The sequence below is a fragment of the Prionailurus viverrinus genome, chromosome B2 (genome assembly GCF_022837055.1).
Source record: "Prionailurus viverrinus isolate Anna chromosome B2, UM_Priviv_1.0, whole genome shotgun sequence".
In the NCBI taxonomy this organism is placed as follows: Eukaryota; Metazoa; Chordata; class Mammalia; order Carnivora; family Felidae; genus Prionailurus; species Prionailurus viverrinus.
The window spans coordinates 132,500,125-132,519,994 of record NC_062565.1 but is presented as its reverse complement, the minus strand read 5'-3'; the positions used below and the strand labels follow the sequence as shown (position 1 = coordinate 132,519,994).

The window sequence follows — 19,870 nt, the reverse complement described above, 5'->3', positions numbered from 1 at the left end:
ACGCCTTAAAGATGGTCTCTCCAGAAAGTCTTCTATTTCATATAAGGACTTATTTTCATACTACAATAAAAAAAGAGTAACTCTTCAAAATATCCTATATGCTGAGGAACGTTAAGTACATGCATTCGAATAGGCCTGATTATCTTCGAGTTCAGATGTGAATTTCAGTTCATTCCATGCTGGGTTTGGAGGCTTTTCAAAAATAATTTCTTTCATAAAGGGAATTGATGACATTATATTTTTTAGTGTTACCAAAATGAAACAGCTAAATTTTATTATTTATATTCATCTGTATTAATTGTTCTCAGAAAAATAAAAATAAATGTTTCTTCTCTGAAAGAGCAATGTTTAGCCACAAATTTCTTACGTAATAAAACCTTATTTATTCATAAAATCTGAGGATTTTTAAATGAATTTTGTAACTATGAACATATGAGCAACTTTATACACATAAAAACAGAATGATGGCTAAGAAAGTCAACCCTGTTATTGGCCTTGTGACTTGCTCTAGTGAATTTAAAAGATCACATAAATTGTGGGAAGAAAAATTATTTTTAGCCCAAAATTACAATGAATCAAAAATTACAAAGAATCATTTATTATTGGAGTAGTTTAAACCTTCTCCCATTTTCAATTTGTTTGGTAAGCAAATTTCACTTGGCATAATAAAAAAAAAGTCAAAACACACTGCATTTAAAGTGAGTTTTTTGTAAACAGCACATAATTAGATCTTGCTTTCATCTCCAGTCTGAGAACTGCCTTTCATTGAAATGTTTCATACGTTTACATTTAGTATAATCATTGATGTGGCTGGATATAAATATTTTGATCAGATAGATGTTGGACATTGTGTACATAAGGCGTAGAGGCCTGGATATGTTTCCCTGAAGAATTAATTATTGGTCTTTGTTCTGGCAGCAGTTAAACTACTCGTGGCTCAGTTTGAGCCTTGTTTTTAATCTTTTAGGATAAGTCTAGAAGATTGTCTGCTCTAGAAATAATTAAGCCTCATATTAAAGTGTAATCACCTGGGGTTTCTACTTAATTCCTTGTGTATTCAACAAGGTATCTCCACTCTGGCTTGTGAAAAATGAGACAATTCCTGGGTCTGTGTAAGCTCAGGGATTCTGGCTCCCCAGTGATTGTTTTCTACCTGGACTTTTTGAATTCTACCCTACTCATATGCAGATCGGTGTTTGGCCAAATATTCAAGGGAAACTGTGTGTTAACCTCTGGGACTCTTTCTGAATAGATCTCCTCTCCCTTACACTGCAGTACAAATTCTCGCTGCCTTGGCCTTCCTAAATCTTGATTTCTGTCTTCTTAAATTAGCAAGGTCTCCAAGCTCTGTATTCTCTTTCATTGCACAACAATCAGGGAATTGCCTCCAGGCATAAAGCCTTAGTGACTTTTGGGTTCATCTTGTTTGTTTGCCTACACTTCCCTGGAATCAAGGTCATGCACTGTTTTCCAATGTCTGAACACAGTTATTTCATATATTATGTCAAGTTTTCTAGTTGTTTACAGCAAAAGGCAGTCTGGACTCCGTTACTCTTTCATGGCTAGAAGCAAAAGTTCTTTCCTAATACAGTAAATATTATTAAATGTTTTCATATGTAAAATCAGGAATTAAATTGTAAATATTGCCATACCTTAAAATAATACAAACTCTAGCTTTTGTGAAAATAAAATTATCTTCTCACAGAGCAGGTCAAAATTTATATATTTATCTTAGAATTACATATAAAATATCAAATAACAGTATATTTTCACAAAATGTAAAATGTTTTCTTTTTCTTCTTTTACTTTCAAATGACTTTAGAAAGTAGAATCAGATTAAGTCTTTTCAAAAACTAGCCCCAACTTCAAAATAAGCATGGAAAATTTACATTCTAGATAATAATTTTTTAAGTAATATATGAGAAAAATTCAATAAATGAATACTACTTTCTTATTTTAGTTGTAGTAAAAGCCATCACAAAATACTGTATGACTTCAGTCAGCTTTGTGTTTTTCTCTCACTATAAAATTAATGCTACTAATTTGACAAATTCAAAAGGTGATAATGCTAAGCAAATTTATTTATTCAGGATGACTAGTGAAGGTAGATCCTAGGAGTGACTCTTGGAAAGTCTTTAAAATTAGGTTTTAAATGATTGAATAAATGAATGAATAAATGATTAACTTATACCTTTACTATTAATTATATAATTATATAAAGGTATATAATCAATTATATAATTAACAATTATAAAATTATAATTATACAAATATTATAAAATTATGTAATTACATCATTATAAAATTATAAAACAATTATATCATTATTTATTAACAATAAAAAATGAAGCTGCTCACGTGCAGTTTTTTTTTTATGTCTTCTTTATTCTGCCACCAAGTATGTGTACTTTTGGCATACAATGTCTATAATATCTGATTTGTCTTTTCCATCTCTCAGTCACCCCTCTAGACTGAGATTTTAACACTTTACACTTGAATTCTGGGCCCTGTCTTGTAATTATGTACAACATGCTCTAATTTCTTCTTGTGCTTACTTACTTACTTCTTACTCTTACTTCTTCTTTCTCTAATTTCTTAACATGCAGAGCTTCCTAGATCACGGGAATGGCCAGTGGGCTCCTCAAGAGAAGGGACCAAGCCAGCTCATTGTTTTCAGATCATTGTCATCAAGGGATAGATAGGTACCCAAAACACACAGTAGGTGGTCAGTGGGTGGTGACTTGAATCTTTTTAAAACATACAATTAGTCCACTCAAAGAAGTTTAGTGCCTCCCAACTCCAATACCTTTGCAACATAAGCTCTTTAGTCAGGCATTCACTTAGTCCCTGGTCCTTGCTTCTGCACTTAACTTTGTTAATAATTTCTTACATAAGTCTGTCAAATGAGGACAGAGCTTCTGTGCCAACTCCTCATTGTGTCCTCATTAATGTCCACATAACTCTGTTTTGTTTGTTTGTTTTGGAGGGAGGTTTCAAGTAGACTAGAAACATCATCAAATTTGTGTTTCATCTGACTTGCTTTGCGCAAGGAGTAACCTAGAGAATACAGTTTAAAGAAAGAGAGATAAAGAAGACAGAATGTGTGTGCATGTGCGTGTGCGTGTGCGTGTTTATAGGTGTGTGTTAACCCATGGCTCTCACGTGGAACCATATAGCAAACAAATAAATACATTTTCATAAAGAATGAACATAATCTCCCATTTAGAATGTCACCTTTCTCCACAAGTCCAAAGTCCATCTGTGTCAATACTCTCAAGGGTAGGTACAACATTACAAGCTTCAGACAGTATTTCTGGAGCAGTAAATCCTTTCAAACAGGGCCTTATTTACAATTCTCTAAGAGCTAAAGTATAGTTGGCATTTCATTACTACAAGTTAGATTTTGTCCACTAGCCTTTTTCATATCTATATGATAGATATGTTTCATTTAGGTACAGTTTTTTTAAAATATTGTTGTTGTCTCTAATTTATGTTCAAATCTCCTTCAGATATTCAAATCAAAATCATATTATTGATTATTTGTATATTTTGTTTTTTTATATGAGTCAGGCTTACTAATATTTCTTTCACACGTACAGTGGCATCATTATTAGTTACTTTTGTTAATCTCTTACTGTGCCTAATTTATAAATTAAACCTTATCATAGGTATATAAATCTAGGAAAAAAACATAGCATATATTACGGGTTTGGTACTATTTGGGATTTCAGCCATCCATAGAGAGGGAGGTGTCCTGGATTATATTCCCCACAAACAAGAGGAGACTACTGTAGTATACACCCAATAACTGAATAAAGTATTTTTTCACTTTTGTCACAGAAAATACTTTTTATGATAGATCTGAGTCACAACAACAGTTTTGATATTTTACTGAAACTGCCCTTGAAGGAACAAGGCTTACTAAGGCCCCCAGCCTGCTTTGATTCTTTCTAGATCCTGCGTACACAGTGCTGTTGATTGCTAGTGAGACTAGGTGACCTGCTGGTACACGCAATGCCATTATTCAATTACATACACACTGTAGGAGTCTTAAAAGATTTATGCAATAGGAAAGCAAGTGTTCATTCTGTGACTCAGTTTCTGAAGTAAAGTGAAATGGGTTTTTTAAATTAAGGTTTTATTTAAAAAAAGAACATAAGAAAATAAATAGCATCAAGAGAAAATAATGAAGGAAAGGTAACTGTGAATCAAAGGAAACAGAGAAAATTTTCCTCAGAAGAGAACTGCCTAAAAGACTAAACAGAATAAAGAAATTGAGTCTACTCTAATCAGGACTGGAGGAGAATCAGCTACAAGAGAGAAGAGCTAACCCTGCCCCCCAATCAACTTAATGGCTGATGTTTTTCTCCAGCTACACTGAGTTCCTCCAAGGAATGGGCCATGGTTGAGCTTCCTTTGCATTCCCTGTACTAGTGAGGTACTAAAGCTGAAGGGACTCCATGTTAGAAACGCTCCATTTTGGGGCACCTGGGTGGCTCCGTTAGTTTAGCACCTAGTTAAGCATCTGACTCTTGGTTAAGCTCAGGTCATGAGCTCACGGTTCGTGACATGGAGCCTGGCATTGGGCTCTGTGCTCATGGTGTGGAGGCTTTTTGGGATTCTCTCTCAACCTCTTTCTCTGCCCCTCCTCTGCTTGTGCTGTCTCTCTCTCTCTCAAAATAAATAAACAAACAAACAAACAAACAAATATTTTTTTTAAAAAGAAAAGTTCCATCTCTGCTGTTTTTCTACTAGGCCCCATTTACTCATGTTCCATATTTTGCCTCTGAATAAGCCAATGAAGCTATGTTCTCACTTCAAGGGGAAAGTAAGAAAGTTAATCATTCTCTGAAATTTGTCCTAGGCCCCAAATACCTGATAACACCTAAGAAGAGCCAAATTCCAAACATGTTCCAGGACACTAACTGCAAACAAACCTTGGCTGATACTGGCATCAATACTCCTACCTTCAGTAATGTATGGAATAATACCTATTGTACACCTCATACTCACCTTTGAATGGACTCTACCCTGGATTCCTGAAGAAACATGTACTTTAGACCCTTTTCTAATATGAACCCCTAACCCCAAGCAATGATGAGACTCATTCTCCTTTCCTTTTCAAGTCTCCCCGACACTCTGTCTGCTATTCTCTGTCACTCAGGCTATTTAATAAATTCTTCCACTTTCTCTTGCTGGTGTTTGGTTTCTATCCTGTGTGAAGTCAAGGACCCTTTTGGCTGGTCTTGTGGGACCTTCCCCTGTATCCTCAGACCCAGCCCATCTGCATCACTAGTATAACTCTTGGCCCATATTAATTTCTCAATAATGTAGATGGATGAAAAGAGGAAAATAATATAGACTATGACATAAACAGAAGAAACAGAAATGAATTCAAAGAAAGGAAAAGAAGAGTAAGGGATGAAAACCCTACAAAAAGTAAATACAAAATATCAATTAAAATCCCTACATTGCAATTTGTTATACAGAAAATATAATAAAAATGGCACGGGAATATAAAATCATCACAGGAATGGGGCACCAAGGTGGCTCAGTCGGTTAAACATCTGACTCTTGATTTTGGCTCAGGTCACGATCTCACAGTCCATGAGTTTGAGCCCCGCATCAGGTCTGTGCTAACAGTGCAGAACCTGCTTGGGATTCTCTGTTCTCTGTCTGTCTGTCTGTCTCTCAAAATAAATAAATAAAATCTTAAAATCATCACAAGAATGGACATATATAAAGTCAGGTTTTTTGCTAGGACCTCTGTACAGAATTACACTAACCCTTCATAGCCACTCAATGCAGTGGAGTTAATTACGTGCGTTCTGTAGATGAGGAAGCCGTTGCAGAAGGGATTGGTATCTTGTGCAAATCTCAGTCTTGTTATCTGCAGTTATTTTCAAAAAGCGGGCCCTCCTAGTGTAACAATGGCTGCTAAGGCGATGACATGTTATGTGGAGAAACAAAATTATATCTCAGAGCCTGGTAGATATATATTCAATTAATCAACCTTTGTTTAGTGGCCCAGTGTGTCATGCATGGGATAAATTATTGAAGAACCCAATTGTTGGCGTTAAGGAGCTCAAAATCTAATATAATGTGTTAAGTGTACTGATAGAGGAATGAAATGCTTATGCAGAACATATATATTCAATTATTCACTCATTCTCTTACAACATGCGTTTAATGCGTATAATGTGCCAGGCACCATGTCAAGGCTAGACATAGTCAGTGAATAAAACAGATAATATCCCCATCCTGAGGAGGAGCTATTATTCTAGAGAAGGGTTTTGAGAAAACTAAAGGGAGAAAGAGGAATAGGGTGCAGGGCAGGGACCAAGGTGAGGCAAGTGTAGCACCTAGGGACCAAATTTAAAGAGACACCCACCCTCAGCGTTGTGTAAGTATGTACCCTGCACTTGCACAACTTCGAGAGTGAGTGCCTCCCTAAATCCTGGGCACTAGGCACCTCATTTGCCTCATGGTGGTCCTAGATAGGGGGGTGCTTGGAATAAGGAATCGCAATCTTGCATTTGGTGATTAGATAAGGCATCACTAAGATATTGCCATTTAAGTGAAGACTTGAGAGAAGGAAAGGGTATAAGCCCTGAATATATCCAGTGGAAGAGTATTCTAGGCAGAGGGAACAGCTAGAACAGAGTTGGTACGCTGCATACTCATACTTCCTTCTCTATTTTTCTGTATGTATGTTATACTTCAATAAATGTTTACTTACAAAAGCAAATGGGTCTGCCACTGCCACTGTCCAATATCATGTCATTTAGCAGCAGCACCTATCAGGTGCTATCTGCCCAAAAGTGGCGATAAGCTGGGTCTGAAGCTAAGGTGATCAACAACAACTTCAGTAAACAGAGTCTGGTCAACATACAAGAGGTGAAGATGTAGATATTACTCAAAGTAGCTATGGATAAATTAATAATTCCACAGAATTTCTCATTGTGACAAGTGCTTACAGCTTCCTCCTCATCCAGAGGGACTATGGTATTCATGTTTTCACATGCACAAGAAGACACACACACACACAAAGCATTTGTCTTCTTTTTTTTCAAAATTGCAGCCAATATATTTTTAGTTGCCCGGGGAGATCACATCAATGTTATGTAATCACAGGCTTCTCATATAAGGAGTTTTTTATATTCATGTGGGCAATTTATATTCAGATCTTGCCATCCTGCAGTGGAATTTTGAAAGAATTACATAATGGACGAACCGTATCATCACTTCTCTGGTTGCCAGAATGGCTACATTAACTATGAACAGTTTAAATGGGTAGTTTGCTTTGATTCACACCGAGAGAAAGCAGAGGTGGATGGGACAGTTGTGGTTGATGATATTATTGCTAACTTTCTTCACTCCTCTTATGGCTATATGAGAATTATCCTTATTCTTACAGAACATAAGCTGAGGTATTAAGATATCGAGTTTCGTGATATTTGCACCTGACTTTCAAATGGCTCAGGGAGAACATAGGACAGAGTAAAAGAGAGAGAGGGAGAGAGAAAGAAAGAAAGAAAGAAAGAAAGAAAGAGAAAAGGTAAGGTGAGAAAAAATAGAGTGAAGGATTTACAATTACTAAATGTGGCTGGTGGCTATACAAGTGGTCAATTTAATGTTTTCTTTCATGTTTGAAAGTGAGAAAAGGAGAGAAATATTAACTAGATCAAAATTATGAGCAAATAGGGAAAAAGCTGAACCAAAATAAAAATGCTCATTACAGATATGGGAAGTATTCAAAGATAATTCACAGTTAGCGGTCATGAAATAACTCTGAAAACTCTCTGGACAGTCCAGGCTGATGGGGCTGAATGGGCTGGGTGGTGGGGACCTGACATGCACACGCAAGCCACGTAGTGACCAGACAGTAATGACTGTTTGCACCACGAGCACGTTTGCTTGAGGTAGATTTCAGTCTAAAATGATTCTCTTGACACCAAATTCAAGATAAAATTCCTCCTCCTACTGCCATGGAGGGAAGAGGACATATCTGAGCAATTTTGAGGAGGCACTGGAGGAGAATGAAACCATTCCAAATGCTATAGCCTATCATATAAAAACAAAAATAGCTAGAAGTATAAAGAAGGGCAATTGACACACTTTGAACTCTGAATGTGGAGCAACTGCAGATGGAAAAACTGAATATAAAATAATCTGTCAAGCGTGATCCATAACGTGACCTAGAAGAAAATCAGCAGGTGAGCTACTCAGATTCAATGTGAGAGTAAGTAGAGTGGAAGGGGGAAGAAGAGTGCACCCCATTTCCCTAACTTCCAATTCCGGGTATTGACGTCAAAGGGCCAGTATCTCATCAGGTGGTGAATTACCCGGAAATGGTGTTAAAGCCTGTTTTTGGTTATTTTATATTTTGATGAAAATTTTGCAACTTTTCCATCATTACAAAACAAATGGAATGATAACACTTTTCAAAGTTCATCTGTCTGATTTCACATAATACAGTGTTTCATATTCTATCACATCATTAAAGTTGTTTTTCTCCCTGAGGATATTTAACTGTGATATTGGCAGGTGTGTTATTACCTGGAGTACACACGTTATAATGTGACTGCATTTTCTTCTCAACCTTGATACTGGAGAGCATGGACCCAAGACACATCTATTGTCTGTAACTATTTCTGCATAAAGTAACAGGAAGGATTGTTGGCAAATCATATATGTTCTATCATACAAAATTTAACCTTATCTCATTTATTTATTTATCATTAGGAAAGGGAAGGTGGTACTAACTGCTTGACAATTTTGATCAAAATAGATACCAGTCTTTCAGAGGGACAGCATCCCTTGCCGGATAATGCGGGAATTGGGCCAAGTAAGCAACTATAAATATAGAAAGAGTTCTTTCAAGAGCTGGAAAATGTACAGAGGAAGAGGAAAACAATGCTAAAGAGGCTACAGAAAGAATGAGTTCACAGCAGGCATTAAAGGGATGATCTTAGGTTGCTAAAGAAGACAAACATTCTGGAATGTGAGGCTCTCATCCCTAATCTCTGCAGTCTTAAGCTATCAGATCTACAACAAAGTGGCTGCTTTTTAATCACTGGCCTATGTTGACAGGTGGTAGTATTAATGTGAAAATTAATATTAGCCATTATATTTTTAAAAGAAGGGTATTATTAGAAACGATAAGATTTTTACATTGACAACATCTGCCAAGTAGCTATACTTACCAACAGAAAAACCTAGAGTCAACCTCCTCTAGTAGCGTTACCTAATCATGCTTATGGTATTATTAAATCTAAGGGTACATAGTTCCAATTAAAGGTCAATGGTTAATGGTTTCTTAATAGACTGTCCTAGCTTCCTTCCATCTTTGAAGGAGTCTGGGATCACAATGAGAATGAACATGTCCCTTTTAGTTTGATACTCAACAAATCGGTGGTTTGGCCTCTTTGCTGATCTAACTGGAGTGGGAAACTCAGGGTGATGCAGGAAGCTGAAGCTGAACAAGGGATTCTAGCAGGTATAAGTTAAGTAATCTTCTGAGGTCCACCCTGCCAACACCTTTGAAACTAAATTTTTATCTTTCCAATAGAAAATACCAAGAAATAGGAAAGAATCAGACTTATCTCTTGAAAGGAAATTAGTTAACCTAATTCCAAAGTCTGTAGTTTGTAAGATACATGTACTTGGGCTTTTCTATATGTACGTAAGGTATATTTCACTATATGACACTATGGCCTGTGTAAATCGGGAAATATTTGTGATCTATTCTATTACATTCATGTAACTTCAGAATTTTGTTTTGATTGGCCGGGTGAGAACAGGAGGAATCAGTGCCGTCCATTCATCATGCCCAAATCCCAGCCCCCAAATAATCCTCTTAAAGCAAAGAACCCACAGACAAACTTAGGGGAGAAAAAAAATAGAAGACAGAGAGGAAAGGAAAGAATAGGAGCCAGTGAAAGCAATCTGCAGGCTCTTTTCCCTCGACATCTCTGCCGGATTCTCTGCCTCTATTAAACTCTCCCAACCTCCCGCACTAATACTGCATCTTCAATTCTAGATTCTGTTCCCTGTTAAAGTGCATCTCTATTTATAATTTTATTGTGAACTCCTGAGAAAATAAAGCTTAGCAACTGAAACTTGCATTAGTAGGAAATACACCAGTTCATTTAATGACAGGCAATTGAACCACACGAGTCAGTGAGGTGATCAGAGCTCTGGGCTGGTTCTGATCCCAACTTTGGCACTTTCTAGCTTGAGAGAGCTTGGGGCAAATGACTCAACCTCTCTGGGCTTCAGATTCCTCATCTGTATAATGGGGGCCACAATATCTGCTTTAAAAGTGTTATTTTAAGGAATCATTAAAATGGTGACTGTAATGTATCTATTATTGTACTTGCACAAGAATATGCTTGAAAAATGTTTATCCCTGACCTCTATTGCCTCCCTTCTCCTTCCTTTCACTGCTGCCTTCACCTTCCCACTCCTTCTTGGCTCTTCACCACACCAAGGAAAATGGCTGCAGGCCTGGTACAGGAGATCACCACATGTGCAGGCTGTTGGTGTTTGACTGCAGATTCACTGTCCACACTTTGTGTGCTGCCTTAGATCCTCTTCTCCTAGCCTCTCTCTCAGGCCCTTGGCCACTGGCTCTTGGAAAGTCCTGGACACTCCTGCAACCCATACTTCAGTCTCTATCACTGTTGTCTCTTTTCTTGGCATGTCCAACTGTCTGTCTCTCCCATGACTCCATCACTGGGTTTCAGCTACCTCCATTGCAGTCACCACAGCAGAAGCCCAGACCAGACCGCACGGGACCCAACTGCTTCTAGATCTGAAAAAGGACCGTGGGACCAGACATAGATTCTGGCTTCCCCAGTAGCTGTCTAAAGGGATCAGACGATACTACTTCCTGTGAGTAAACTTTGTCCACAGGAAACAGAAAATGGCACGGCATAGGCGCACACATTCTTCCCCCCTCCTTGCTCCAGTAGCTACTCCAAGTGGCCCACCCAGAGATCTCTCTGAGGTTGAATGACCGGTTATACTCAGTGAAGTGGCGTCCTGCTCAGTAAAGCATCACTTTAGTGACGGTGGTGGTGGTGGTGGTGGTGGTGGCGGGGGCTTCCGTGCTTCCGTGTCTCCTTTTCCCTTTCCCTTCACTCTTGCATCTGGGAATTCCATTTCCCAGTAATGCACTAGCACTTAGGCAGTGCTTAGTTTTAAGGTTTTGAGGAAACCTGTGAACTACACTGTCCGGGCTTTCTTGCCAATGTCTTCTGGATGAAGTTGGCCAAATGGAGAGAGCTAGTGAGAGACTCAAGCGAGGGAGAGAGGGGAAGCCAAGGTATCCTCCCCTCCCTGCTTCAGGGGGCAGTTCAGGAGCAGCTGTGACTCCTCCCTGTGTCCCTCTGGCCTGGGGTGAGGATGATTCTTGCTGTTACTCAGCTCTGCGGTGGCTTGATGTCCTCTTTTACTTTTATAACCAATCTATCAAACAACCTGGCAAGGGTTCTTTTTTCCCCGACTGAACCCTGACTAATAAAACACACATCAATAAAAAGTTTGATTTTACTTAACTGTGTTTCTGGAATGGTTAAAAAGAAATTTCTGCTTTTATAAGACATTATATGTAGATTTCTAAGAATCGATAACATAAGAAAACTACTTTTAACTACTTCAAGGGAAATTACCATAAGAAAGCTCTATGGGTTATCGTTTAAAAAGTCAAATAATTTATTTTAGCATTTTAAATGGCATTCTATATTTAAAATGAATAATCCCTTTCTAAGCATTATGCTTTCCAGTGAATACCAGTGCAAGTCCTATAATCACCTTCTATGTTGCCTCTCTCCTGTCTTTGTGGGGGCTACTGAGGGATCTGGCTCTTTGCATCCTGGGCCTGGTGGGTGGCAAATTGGTGGTGTGAGAATATAAGTGCGATCATTTGGTAAATGGGATTCAGATTTCATTTGTTTGCATACCTCCCATGGTGCTTATGGGTAACAAACAAACATTCCACACCCCCCCCCCCCCACCTCCACTCCAGGTGCCATTGAGAACAGGCATATTTTCTTCCTGCAGGGTACACAATATTTCTAAAATTAGACCCCGAGAGATTTGCATTTATAGCGAGTGCTCTGTAATGGCTCCGCGATGATTTCTGGGATCTCCTTCAATAACAAACACTGCATGGGCGTAATGCAAACGTGAAGCCAGAAATACTTTAGTATCTAGGCATAGAGATGTATGACAGCCTTTCCTGTGAACTTGGGGAGGAAAGGCCTTTCTTCTGAAAGGTACAGATGGGAATCCACATGGTACGCGAGCCCCCATTAATGGCCTACCAGTAACCACAGTAACAGCAGGGAATTGTGGAAGGGGGCTGGAGTTCAGGGAATCTTTGGAATGATTTGTTTTCTCTTGCCATGGTTTGTTTGTTTGATTGTTTTTCTTATACTCTGAAAAACACCAACTTTGTAGTTCCATAACGTTTTACAGTACTTGTTTGCAGCATAGACAATGTTCCCACCCAAGCTGGAAAGGCCTGAGTCACACATGTGATACCCCTTGATTCACATTGTCCCCGCAGTATGACCTCTGTCTCAGATGTCCCATTTTCCCCGCCATCCAGAAAGGATGACAAAATTAGAGTCCAGTGGTCTGGCATCTCATAGCAACAATTAGGAAGCTTTGGGCCTCTGGAATTTAAACCATCAGACAGCCTCATATGGAAGAATTCTATTGGGACAAGAATCAGAAATGGGATTCCTGGCGAGCAGCCTTGCTGACCTACAGCCTGTACACATTGGATTGGCTGCAACCATGCTTACACTGCTGAAATACTTCTGCCCAGAGTGCAAACTTATGGTATCTTCGAGCTTCCTGAATGCCCCACACTACTCCTGCCTTACAGGACTCCTTGCCCAAATCTTCCCACCATTCAAGAACTAACTCTCGGCTTGGTGGGATGCTTCCAGCACCTTCTCACAGAGCCAAGAAGGAGTCCATTCTGATCAGTTAGTTGGCATGGCAATTATTAAGTACTTTTAATATCACATCTGGGGGCACCTGGGTGGCTCAGTCGGTTGAGCATCCGACTTAGGCTCAGGTCATGACCTCATGGTTCATGGGTTCAAGCCCCGCATAGGGCCCTGTGCTGACAGCTCGGAGCTTGGAGCCTGCTTCAGAGTCTGTCTCCCCCCCTCTCTCTCTCTCTCTCTGCCCCTCCCCCACTCTCCCTCTCTCTCTCTCTCTCTCTCTCTCTCTCTCTCTCTGTCTCTCAAAAATAAATAAATATTAAAAAATTTTAATATCACATCTGCATAGAAGGAACAAGATACTTAAGACTAGGGTGAATAAAACTAATGTAACATTGTGTGTCAACTATGTTCTGATTAAAAAAATCATAAAATGCAATCAATCAGACAAACCAACTAGGGTAAATTATCTCAGAAGTTTGTTTCTTCCTCAAAGTGGTTGGGATCCCTGAGAGTTGGAGTCCATCAGGACAGCTCTTCAAAAGATGTTACAGCTTGGGGCACCTGGGTGGCTCAGTCGGTTAAGCATCCAACTTTTGATTTTGGCTTTTGATTTTGATTTTGGCTCAGGGCTTCTTCCTACAGGGGTGGTTCCCCAGCTCCTGAGAATGAGAATGGCAGGTGGCATGGTGGCATGGCCAGACGGCCAGTGCCTCACCCGGTACCGCCTCCAGCCCAGCTGTGCTGTGTGACATTTATGTGACAGTCTGTCTGCTCCCAGAGATGAATCACAGAAAATTAGAGAGGGGAAAGACCTACCAGGTCATTTCACCCATACTCTTGCCAGTTGGCGATCACTTCCCTACACTCCATCTCCTAGTGCATCATCCAGTGTGGTTTTAAATAGCATGAGATACAGAGAAGCGCTGTTCCCATGCCTTCCTCACTGAGAATCCTCTCTAGCACGTCCAGCCAAATGTTCGATATTTGATGTTTATTTACTCTACTGTTATGCATACAGCAATATCGTGGTTCCTCACTTGCCCCCAGGCTGATAAAAAAGCTTCTAAGAATAACTAGGAAGTGAGGACTCTCTCTTGGCTAGAAAATGTCAGTTTCAGGAAAATCAAAGAACGTGGCGATGAAAAGAGAAATGATAAGCAGCTTCTGCGTTAGCTCCTTGCAGCTTCTTTTATGTTAATTACATGCTTATTTAGTATTGTTCAGCTTCTGTTCTCTTTAACAATAGCTAGAACTATGACTAAGCGGTACATTGGTTTTGGTGTCCACATTTACTTCTGTTTCAATTTTTATATTCACGTATTTGTCCCTTCCCTTTCTAGATTAAATTGAAGGGTCAGGCTCATCATTGCGATTCAAAGGACTATTCTCCAATATTCGAATGGTTTGCCTATTTCATTTCCTAATCTTCCTTTGTTTTTCCAATTTTAGCTAAACACAAGAACAAAAACAGTAAGCCTGGCATATCCCTTCTGGACAGGCTTGTCTAAGAAAAATGTCTGTTTTTCTTTCTGTAGTCCATGCAGGAGGCCTCATTCTGTCTAAGAAAGCTTTTGTGGTCAGCTTACCTTAATTTGACCCTTTAAGCAAGGTTCACTGCACACAGACCGCACCATTCCACTCTTGTTCATTTGGATTTTGTAATCATCGATGTTCAACACGCCTTCGTGCCAGGTTCCGACATGTACATAGTCATAGCGATTAGCTTCGGTGTACTGCAGGTTCATGATATCATACCTACAAGGAAAACAACACATGTGCCTTGGACAATATGGACATGATCTAGAAAACAAAGAAATTTGGTAAACAGAAGTCATAGAGAGAAGGGAGATAAAAAAGCTAGAATTATCTCATGGCCTAACGCTTGTCAATATTTTCGTTTGTTTCTAATGTTTCTCCCAATTTTCCAAAATGTGTGTTTCCTTCTTTAGTCTCTGTGTATTGTCCATATTTGCTAAAGAATGTATTACTCCTGCAATTTTCTCTCTGCTTATTCTATTCAAAACTAATCCTATGTGTGTTGAGTTGATTATCATCTCCTTCAAATCATTATTCACTAAGTTATTCTTTGAACAAGTCGTGATTCTTGAGAACATTGATTTCTTTTCTTTTCTTTTTTAATTGTCTAATGTCCATTTATTTTTGAGAGAGAGAGAGAGAGAGAGAGTGCAAGTGGGGGAGGTGCAGAGAGAGAGGGAGACACAGTATCCGAAGCAGGCTCCAGGCTCCGAGCTGTCAGCACAGAGCCCCACACAGGGCTCAAACTCACAAACCGCGAGATCATGACCTGAGCTGAAATCAGACGCTTAACTGACTAAGCCACCCAGGCACCCCAATTTCTTTTTTTTAATGTTTATTTATTTCTTTTGAGAGAGAGAGTGTGCATGCAAGTCAGGGGGAGGCAGAATGAGAGAGGAGGAGAGAGAATCCCAAGCAGGCTCCATGCTGTCAGCGCAGAGCCTGATGTGGGGGCTTCATCTCAAACCATGAGATCCCAACCTGAGCAGAGATCAAGAGTCAGACGTCCAACTGACTGAGCCATCCAGGCGCCCGGAGACTATTAATCTCTTAACTTGATTACTGTCATTCTAATGTTCTTTTTCACATTCGGTTGCCATTTTCATTACACTGGATCAAAAGAAGTGAGTTTTACCAAGTCTGGAACCTATTTTAGGTGCTAATAAAGCAAGAAATCTGAGAAACAGCAGCTTTAATTAACAAGGATGTTGGGGATTTAGCATCTTGAGCACTGACATTTAAACTGGTCTCTTCCCTGATTAGGACAAACATTTCTGAATCCAAATAATCGGTGTCAGTTACTTCAGTTATTTCAAATGCTGCAATGGTACACTATGGCAACATCTACATTTAGAAACTCACACTGCAGCCAGAGGGTGCTTTGGGGGCCAGAACTCATCATTTTCCAGCATGGGCAATGGAGAACATTCTCCAATGTGATGAAAAGAGCACAGGACTTGGCATTAGAATGCATAAGCTAGAATCTCTTTTCTAACATTTTAACAGTAGATTATACTACTTAGGAATTTCACTAACCGCTTAAAGGCTCACAGGGTTCTTGTGGGGATTTATTGACATAAGACATGTAAAAAAAAAACTATTTTACAACTGGGACAAATGCATACGTAAGCCAATATCACTATATCATTCATATTTGTATTACTATGAATGCCCTAAAATACTCTAGTTATTTCCATTACTGTACGAAAACTGGAGAACATTTTTATACTTGCACAGCTATTTCTCTCTCAGTCTTTGCAAATTCTCTGGCCTTCTTCAATCTTCTCTCCATGTTGCTCTTTACTCCGAGTAAACTATAACTCATTTGGCAGTTTCCCAAAAATGTATGTCTGACTCTCCCTTTCTGGTTTTGCAAAGCGGAATTCTCTTTGCTGTAATACCTACACAGAGTTCCCACCATGCTGCCCTAGAATAGAGAGGGATGGTCTCTTGCTCTTTGTGCTGGACCTGAGGACATAGATGGCAATTAACTAATATGCATTCCTCTTCCTCATCTTCCAACCCCCCACACCCTTACCTAATCCATTCTGGAATTCTTTCTCTCTAAACCCTATGCAGACTCAGAGTCCCAGTCCAGCACTCTCAGGAAGCTATTGTCAACCTTAGTTGGCTTCCAAAACCTATTTGCTATAAATGTCTTAGTTCTTTATCTAGACAACTACTATCCTTTGTTGGCTTTCCTGCCTGTTCTTAACATGCAAACACATTCTGCCACCCACAGGGTGGCTAGTGACTTCTCCACATCCAAATTCTGGCAATTTCTCCAAAGGGAAAGGGGACTCTGGGAGAGCGAAAGAAGTTTTTCCTCATTTTCCAGAAGAGACCTTACCACGTGAGAAAGGAAAATGGCACACCTGGAGCATATTATTCATCTCTTTGTTGTTCAGATTTTTGGCTAATAAATAAAAGTTCTGATTCTTCTTGTTGCTGAGCCATACCCACATGTTCTTCTTAGTGGCTCTCTGAGTGACACCCAAGTGGGTATTGATTGTGGGCTATCGGCCCCTATTCATCTTGCTGATCAATGATGTTAATATATACCTCCAAAATGTTTCCATTTTAAACTCATTATGGTTATAGAACCTGCTGTGAATGTTCGGTGAATAATTTCCATTTTTATTTCCCTTAATTTTTATGTTTTACCCCATATTGTTATTGACTTTCCATACATACTTTCAGCGAAGGCTTTGGTGCAATGCCAGCTTTAGAGTATCTTTTTCCTGTAGATCAGTTTCCTAAGACTTATTTCAACATTTGCTCTTCAAAAGGAGAGATCAATTCACACTTCATTAGCATTTAGAAACTGAAAAATTTGTAATATTTTGGTATGAAAACACATTTTCAAAAAGTCACAAAAGCTGGAGGAAAAAAAATACTGAAAGATACCAAGGGAAAAACATGAGATACTAAATAGAGCCTTCTCCTGTGCTATGTGTGTTAATGAACACCGCTCTTTTCTCTTGACCCTAGAGTCTCTTCTCAGCATGTTGGCATTTATTTGGAATATCCATATGCTGTAAATTACAATTTTATAGCGCCCTCTCAATGCACTCAGTTTATGTTGCATGATGATTAACTAAAATAATTACAAGAGGGACCAAAAGCATGAATGGTGGTATGAGATGGGATGGAAGCAGAGGGAGGTGGTTGAGACCAAAACTGAACACAGAATAAGATGACCAGTTTCAAGCATGAGGAAATGATCCTTGGAAAGGGACCCAGAGGAAAGCTCATGATTTAAATATGTAATTGCACAGAGGAAAAACCAGCTAAAAGTGCGTGCCTATGTTTTGGATAACTTACAAATAAAGAGATCAGGAGGAAACTCATATGTATGGAGTGTCTAAAATGCATCTGGAGGGGTGCCTGGGTGGCTCAGTCAGCTAAGCATCCAACTCTTGGTTTCAGCTTAGGTCATAATCTCATGTTCATGAACTCAAGTGCTGTACCTGGCTCTGCGCTGGCTGTGTGGAGCTTGCTTGGGATTCTCTGTCTCTCTCTCTCCCTCTGCCCTTCTCCCACTTACTCTCTTTTTCTCAAAATAAACAAACAAACAAACAAACAAACTTAAAAAAAATTCATCTGGCCTTGTACTAGGCACATTGTATATATCCTCTTACAGAATCATGAAGGAAGGCTTCCATACCAAATCTGACAGTGTACAGATCCCAGTTTCCAGTGGAACCCAGGATTACAACCAGGCGCTTAAAGGGGAGAGTGGTCAGTGCTCTGAATCCCAGGTCCACTTGTTCCCTTTGGTACAGTTTCCTAAGGTGCCCAGCACCTGGAAGGTTTCCACATTCCCAGGCCCTAAATCATTCCATCCACCCCACTCACGTTTTGATATAAATCTCCTCCTACCTAACTGCAGCCTGGAAGGAATCTGATAAATCCATCATTGTAATTGCTGACAATTACTTATATCACTTATCCTTCCCAGGGCTGTTGGATTTTCACAGGGAGAATCCCCACAAGGCACTCTCTGAACACAGAACTTTAAGCTTACATGATAGGAAGAGATATGTCAAGAATTATTTAGGGTCAGATAGTCTCTTACGGTACCTCTGGAATGACATTAAGAAGGCTGCCAGCAACTTTGCCCAATTTTAGGATTAGCTAAAAGGCAGGGCGATATGGCAGAAAGATTATAGGCCTCAGATCCAGACGGCACTGCCTCTACCAGCTACTCTCTACATGAATTTAGGTGAGTTTTTTAGTTTCTCTGACACTCAGTTTCTCATCTGTAAAAGAGGATAATGATATGCCTATAGCAATGAGGATTAAATGATTTGATGTTCCATTTTAGCACAACATATGCTTTCCTAAAATTTCTCATTCTGTAAAATCATATACTGAAAGATAACAGGGCTTATGAGAGAGAGAGACAGAGAAGAAAAAAAAAAAAAAACAAGATTGTGGGCATACTGCATAGCAGCCAAGCTGAGGGCCTTTTTCTTTCCTGCTGCAGACTTTAATCTTCCCCTGCGATTCTGATTATCCCTTGCCTAGAAAAAAACATTCATGTGAACGAACATCAGTTTGTTTGTATGCCTGGAAAACTGCACTTTAAACTGACATCATTCCCTACCAATCATATGTGAGCTAACTGATGTTATAAAAGCAGTTGTTGCAGAACAGACAGCGTATAAAATGATATGGGGAAAAATATACATATTAGTTAGGTTTAATTTTTCTTTGCTTCTTGATTCTTTGGAAGCCATTAAGATTCGATACCAGAAAGAAAATTCTTTTTTCTTGTTTTGTTTCAAGAGACATATTAGCAGGAATATAAGTTAGCCTGAGAAGAGGGGACACATGAAGAGGATTTGGTACTCTTCAAATATTAAGCTCTTATTAAAATATTACACAACCAGGGGCGCCTGGGTGGTTCAGTCAATTAAGAGTCTGACTCTTGATCTCAGCTCAAGTATTGATTTCATGGTTTGTGGGATCGAGCCCCACATCAGGCTTTGCGCCAACAGCGTGGAAACTGCTTGGGGTTCTCTCTCTCTCTCTCTCTCTCTCTCTCTCTCTTTCTCTCTCTCTTTCTCTCCCTCTTTCTCTCCCTCTCTCCCCCTCTATCACTCTGTCCCTCCTCTGCTCACTTTCTCCCTCTCTCTCAAAATATATAAGTAAGCCTTTAAAAAAGCATATTACACAACCAGCATGGCCTTCCAACCGATCAATCAGAGTGTTGCTGGTCTGGTGTTAGCACTGCCAGAGAGGGTCCTGCCACCCAGGTGTCATCTTTCCAGTTTCCTGGGCTTGTACACATCCTGAGGGAAGGGCTGGGGTGATAGCTGGGTAGGGGGGATCCACTGGAAGAATACAGGATTGTGGGTTTACCA

At 39.5% G+C, this 19,870-nt stretch overlaps 1 protein-coding gene across 2 annotated transcripts in view; it reads right to left on the bottom strand.

The window, feature by feature from the left end:
• GRM1 (glutamate metabotropic receptor 1) overlaps positions 1 to 19,870 on the bottom strand; it is a 429,826-nt gene that overhangs the window by 47,581 nt on the left and 362,375 nt on the right. For both annotated transcript variants that reach the window (XM_047859536.1, XM_047859537.1), the window contains exon 5: positions 14,552 to 14,720. In XM_047859536.1, the coding sequence (XP_047715492.1) occupies positions 14,552 to 14,720 (169 nt within the window). The remainder of the gene's footprint in view (positions 1 to 14,551; positions 14,721 to 19,870) is intronic.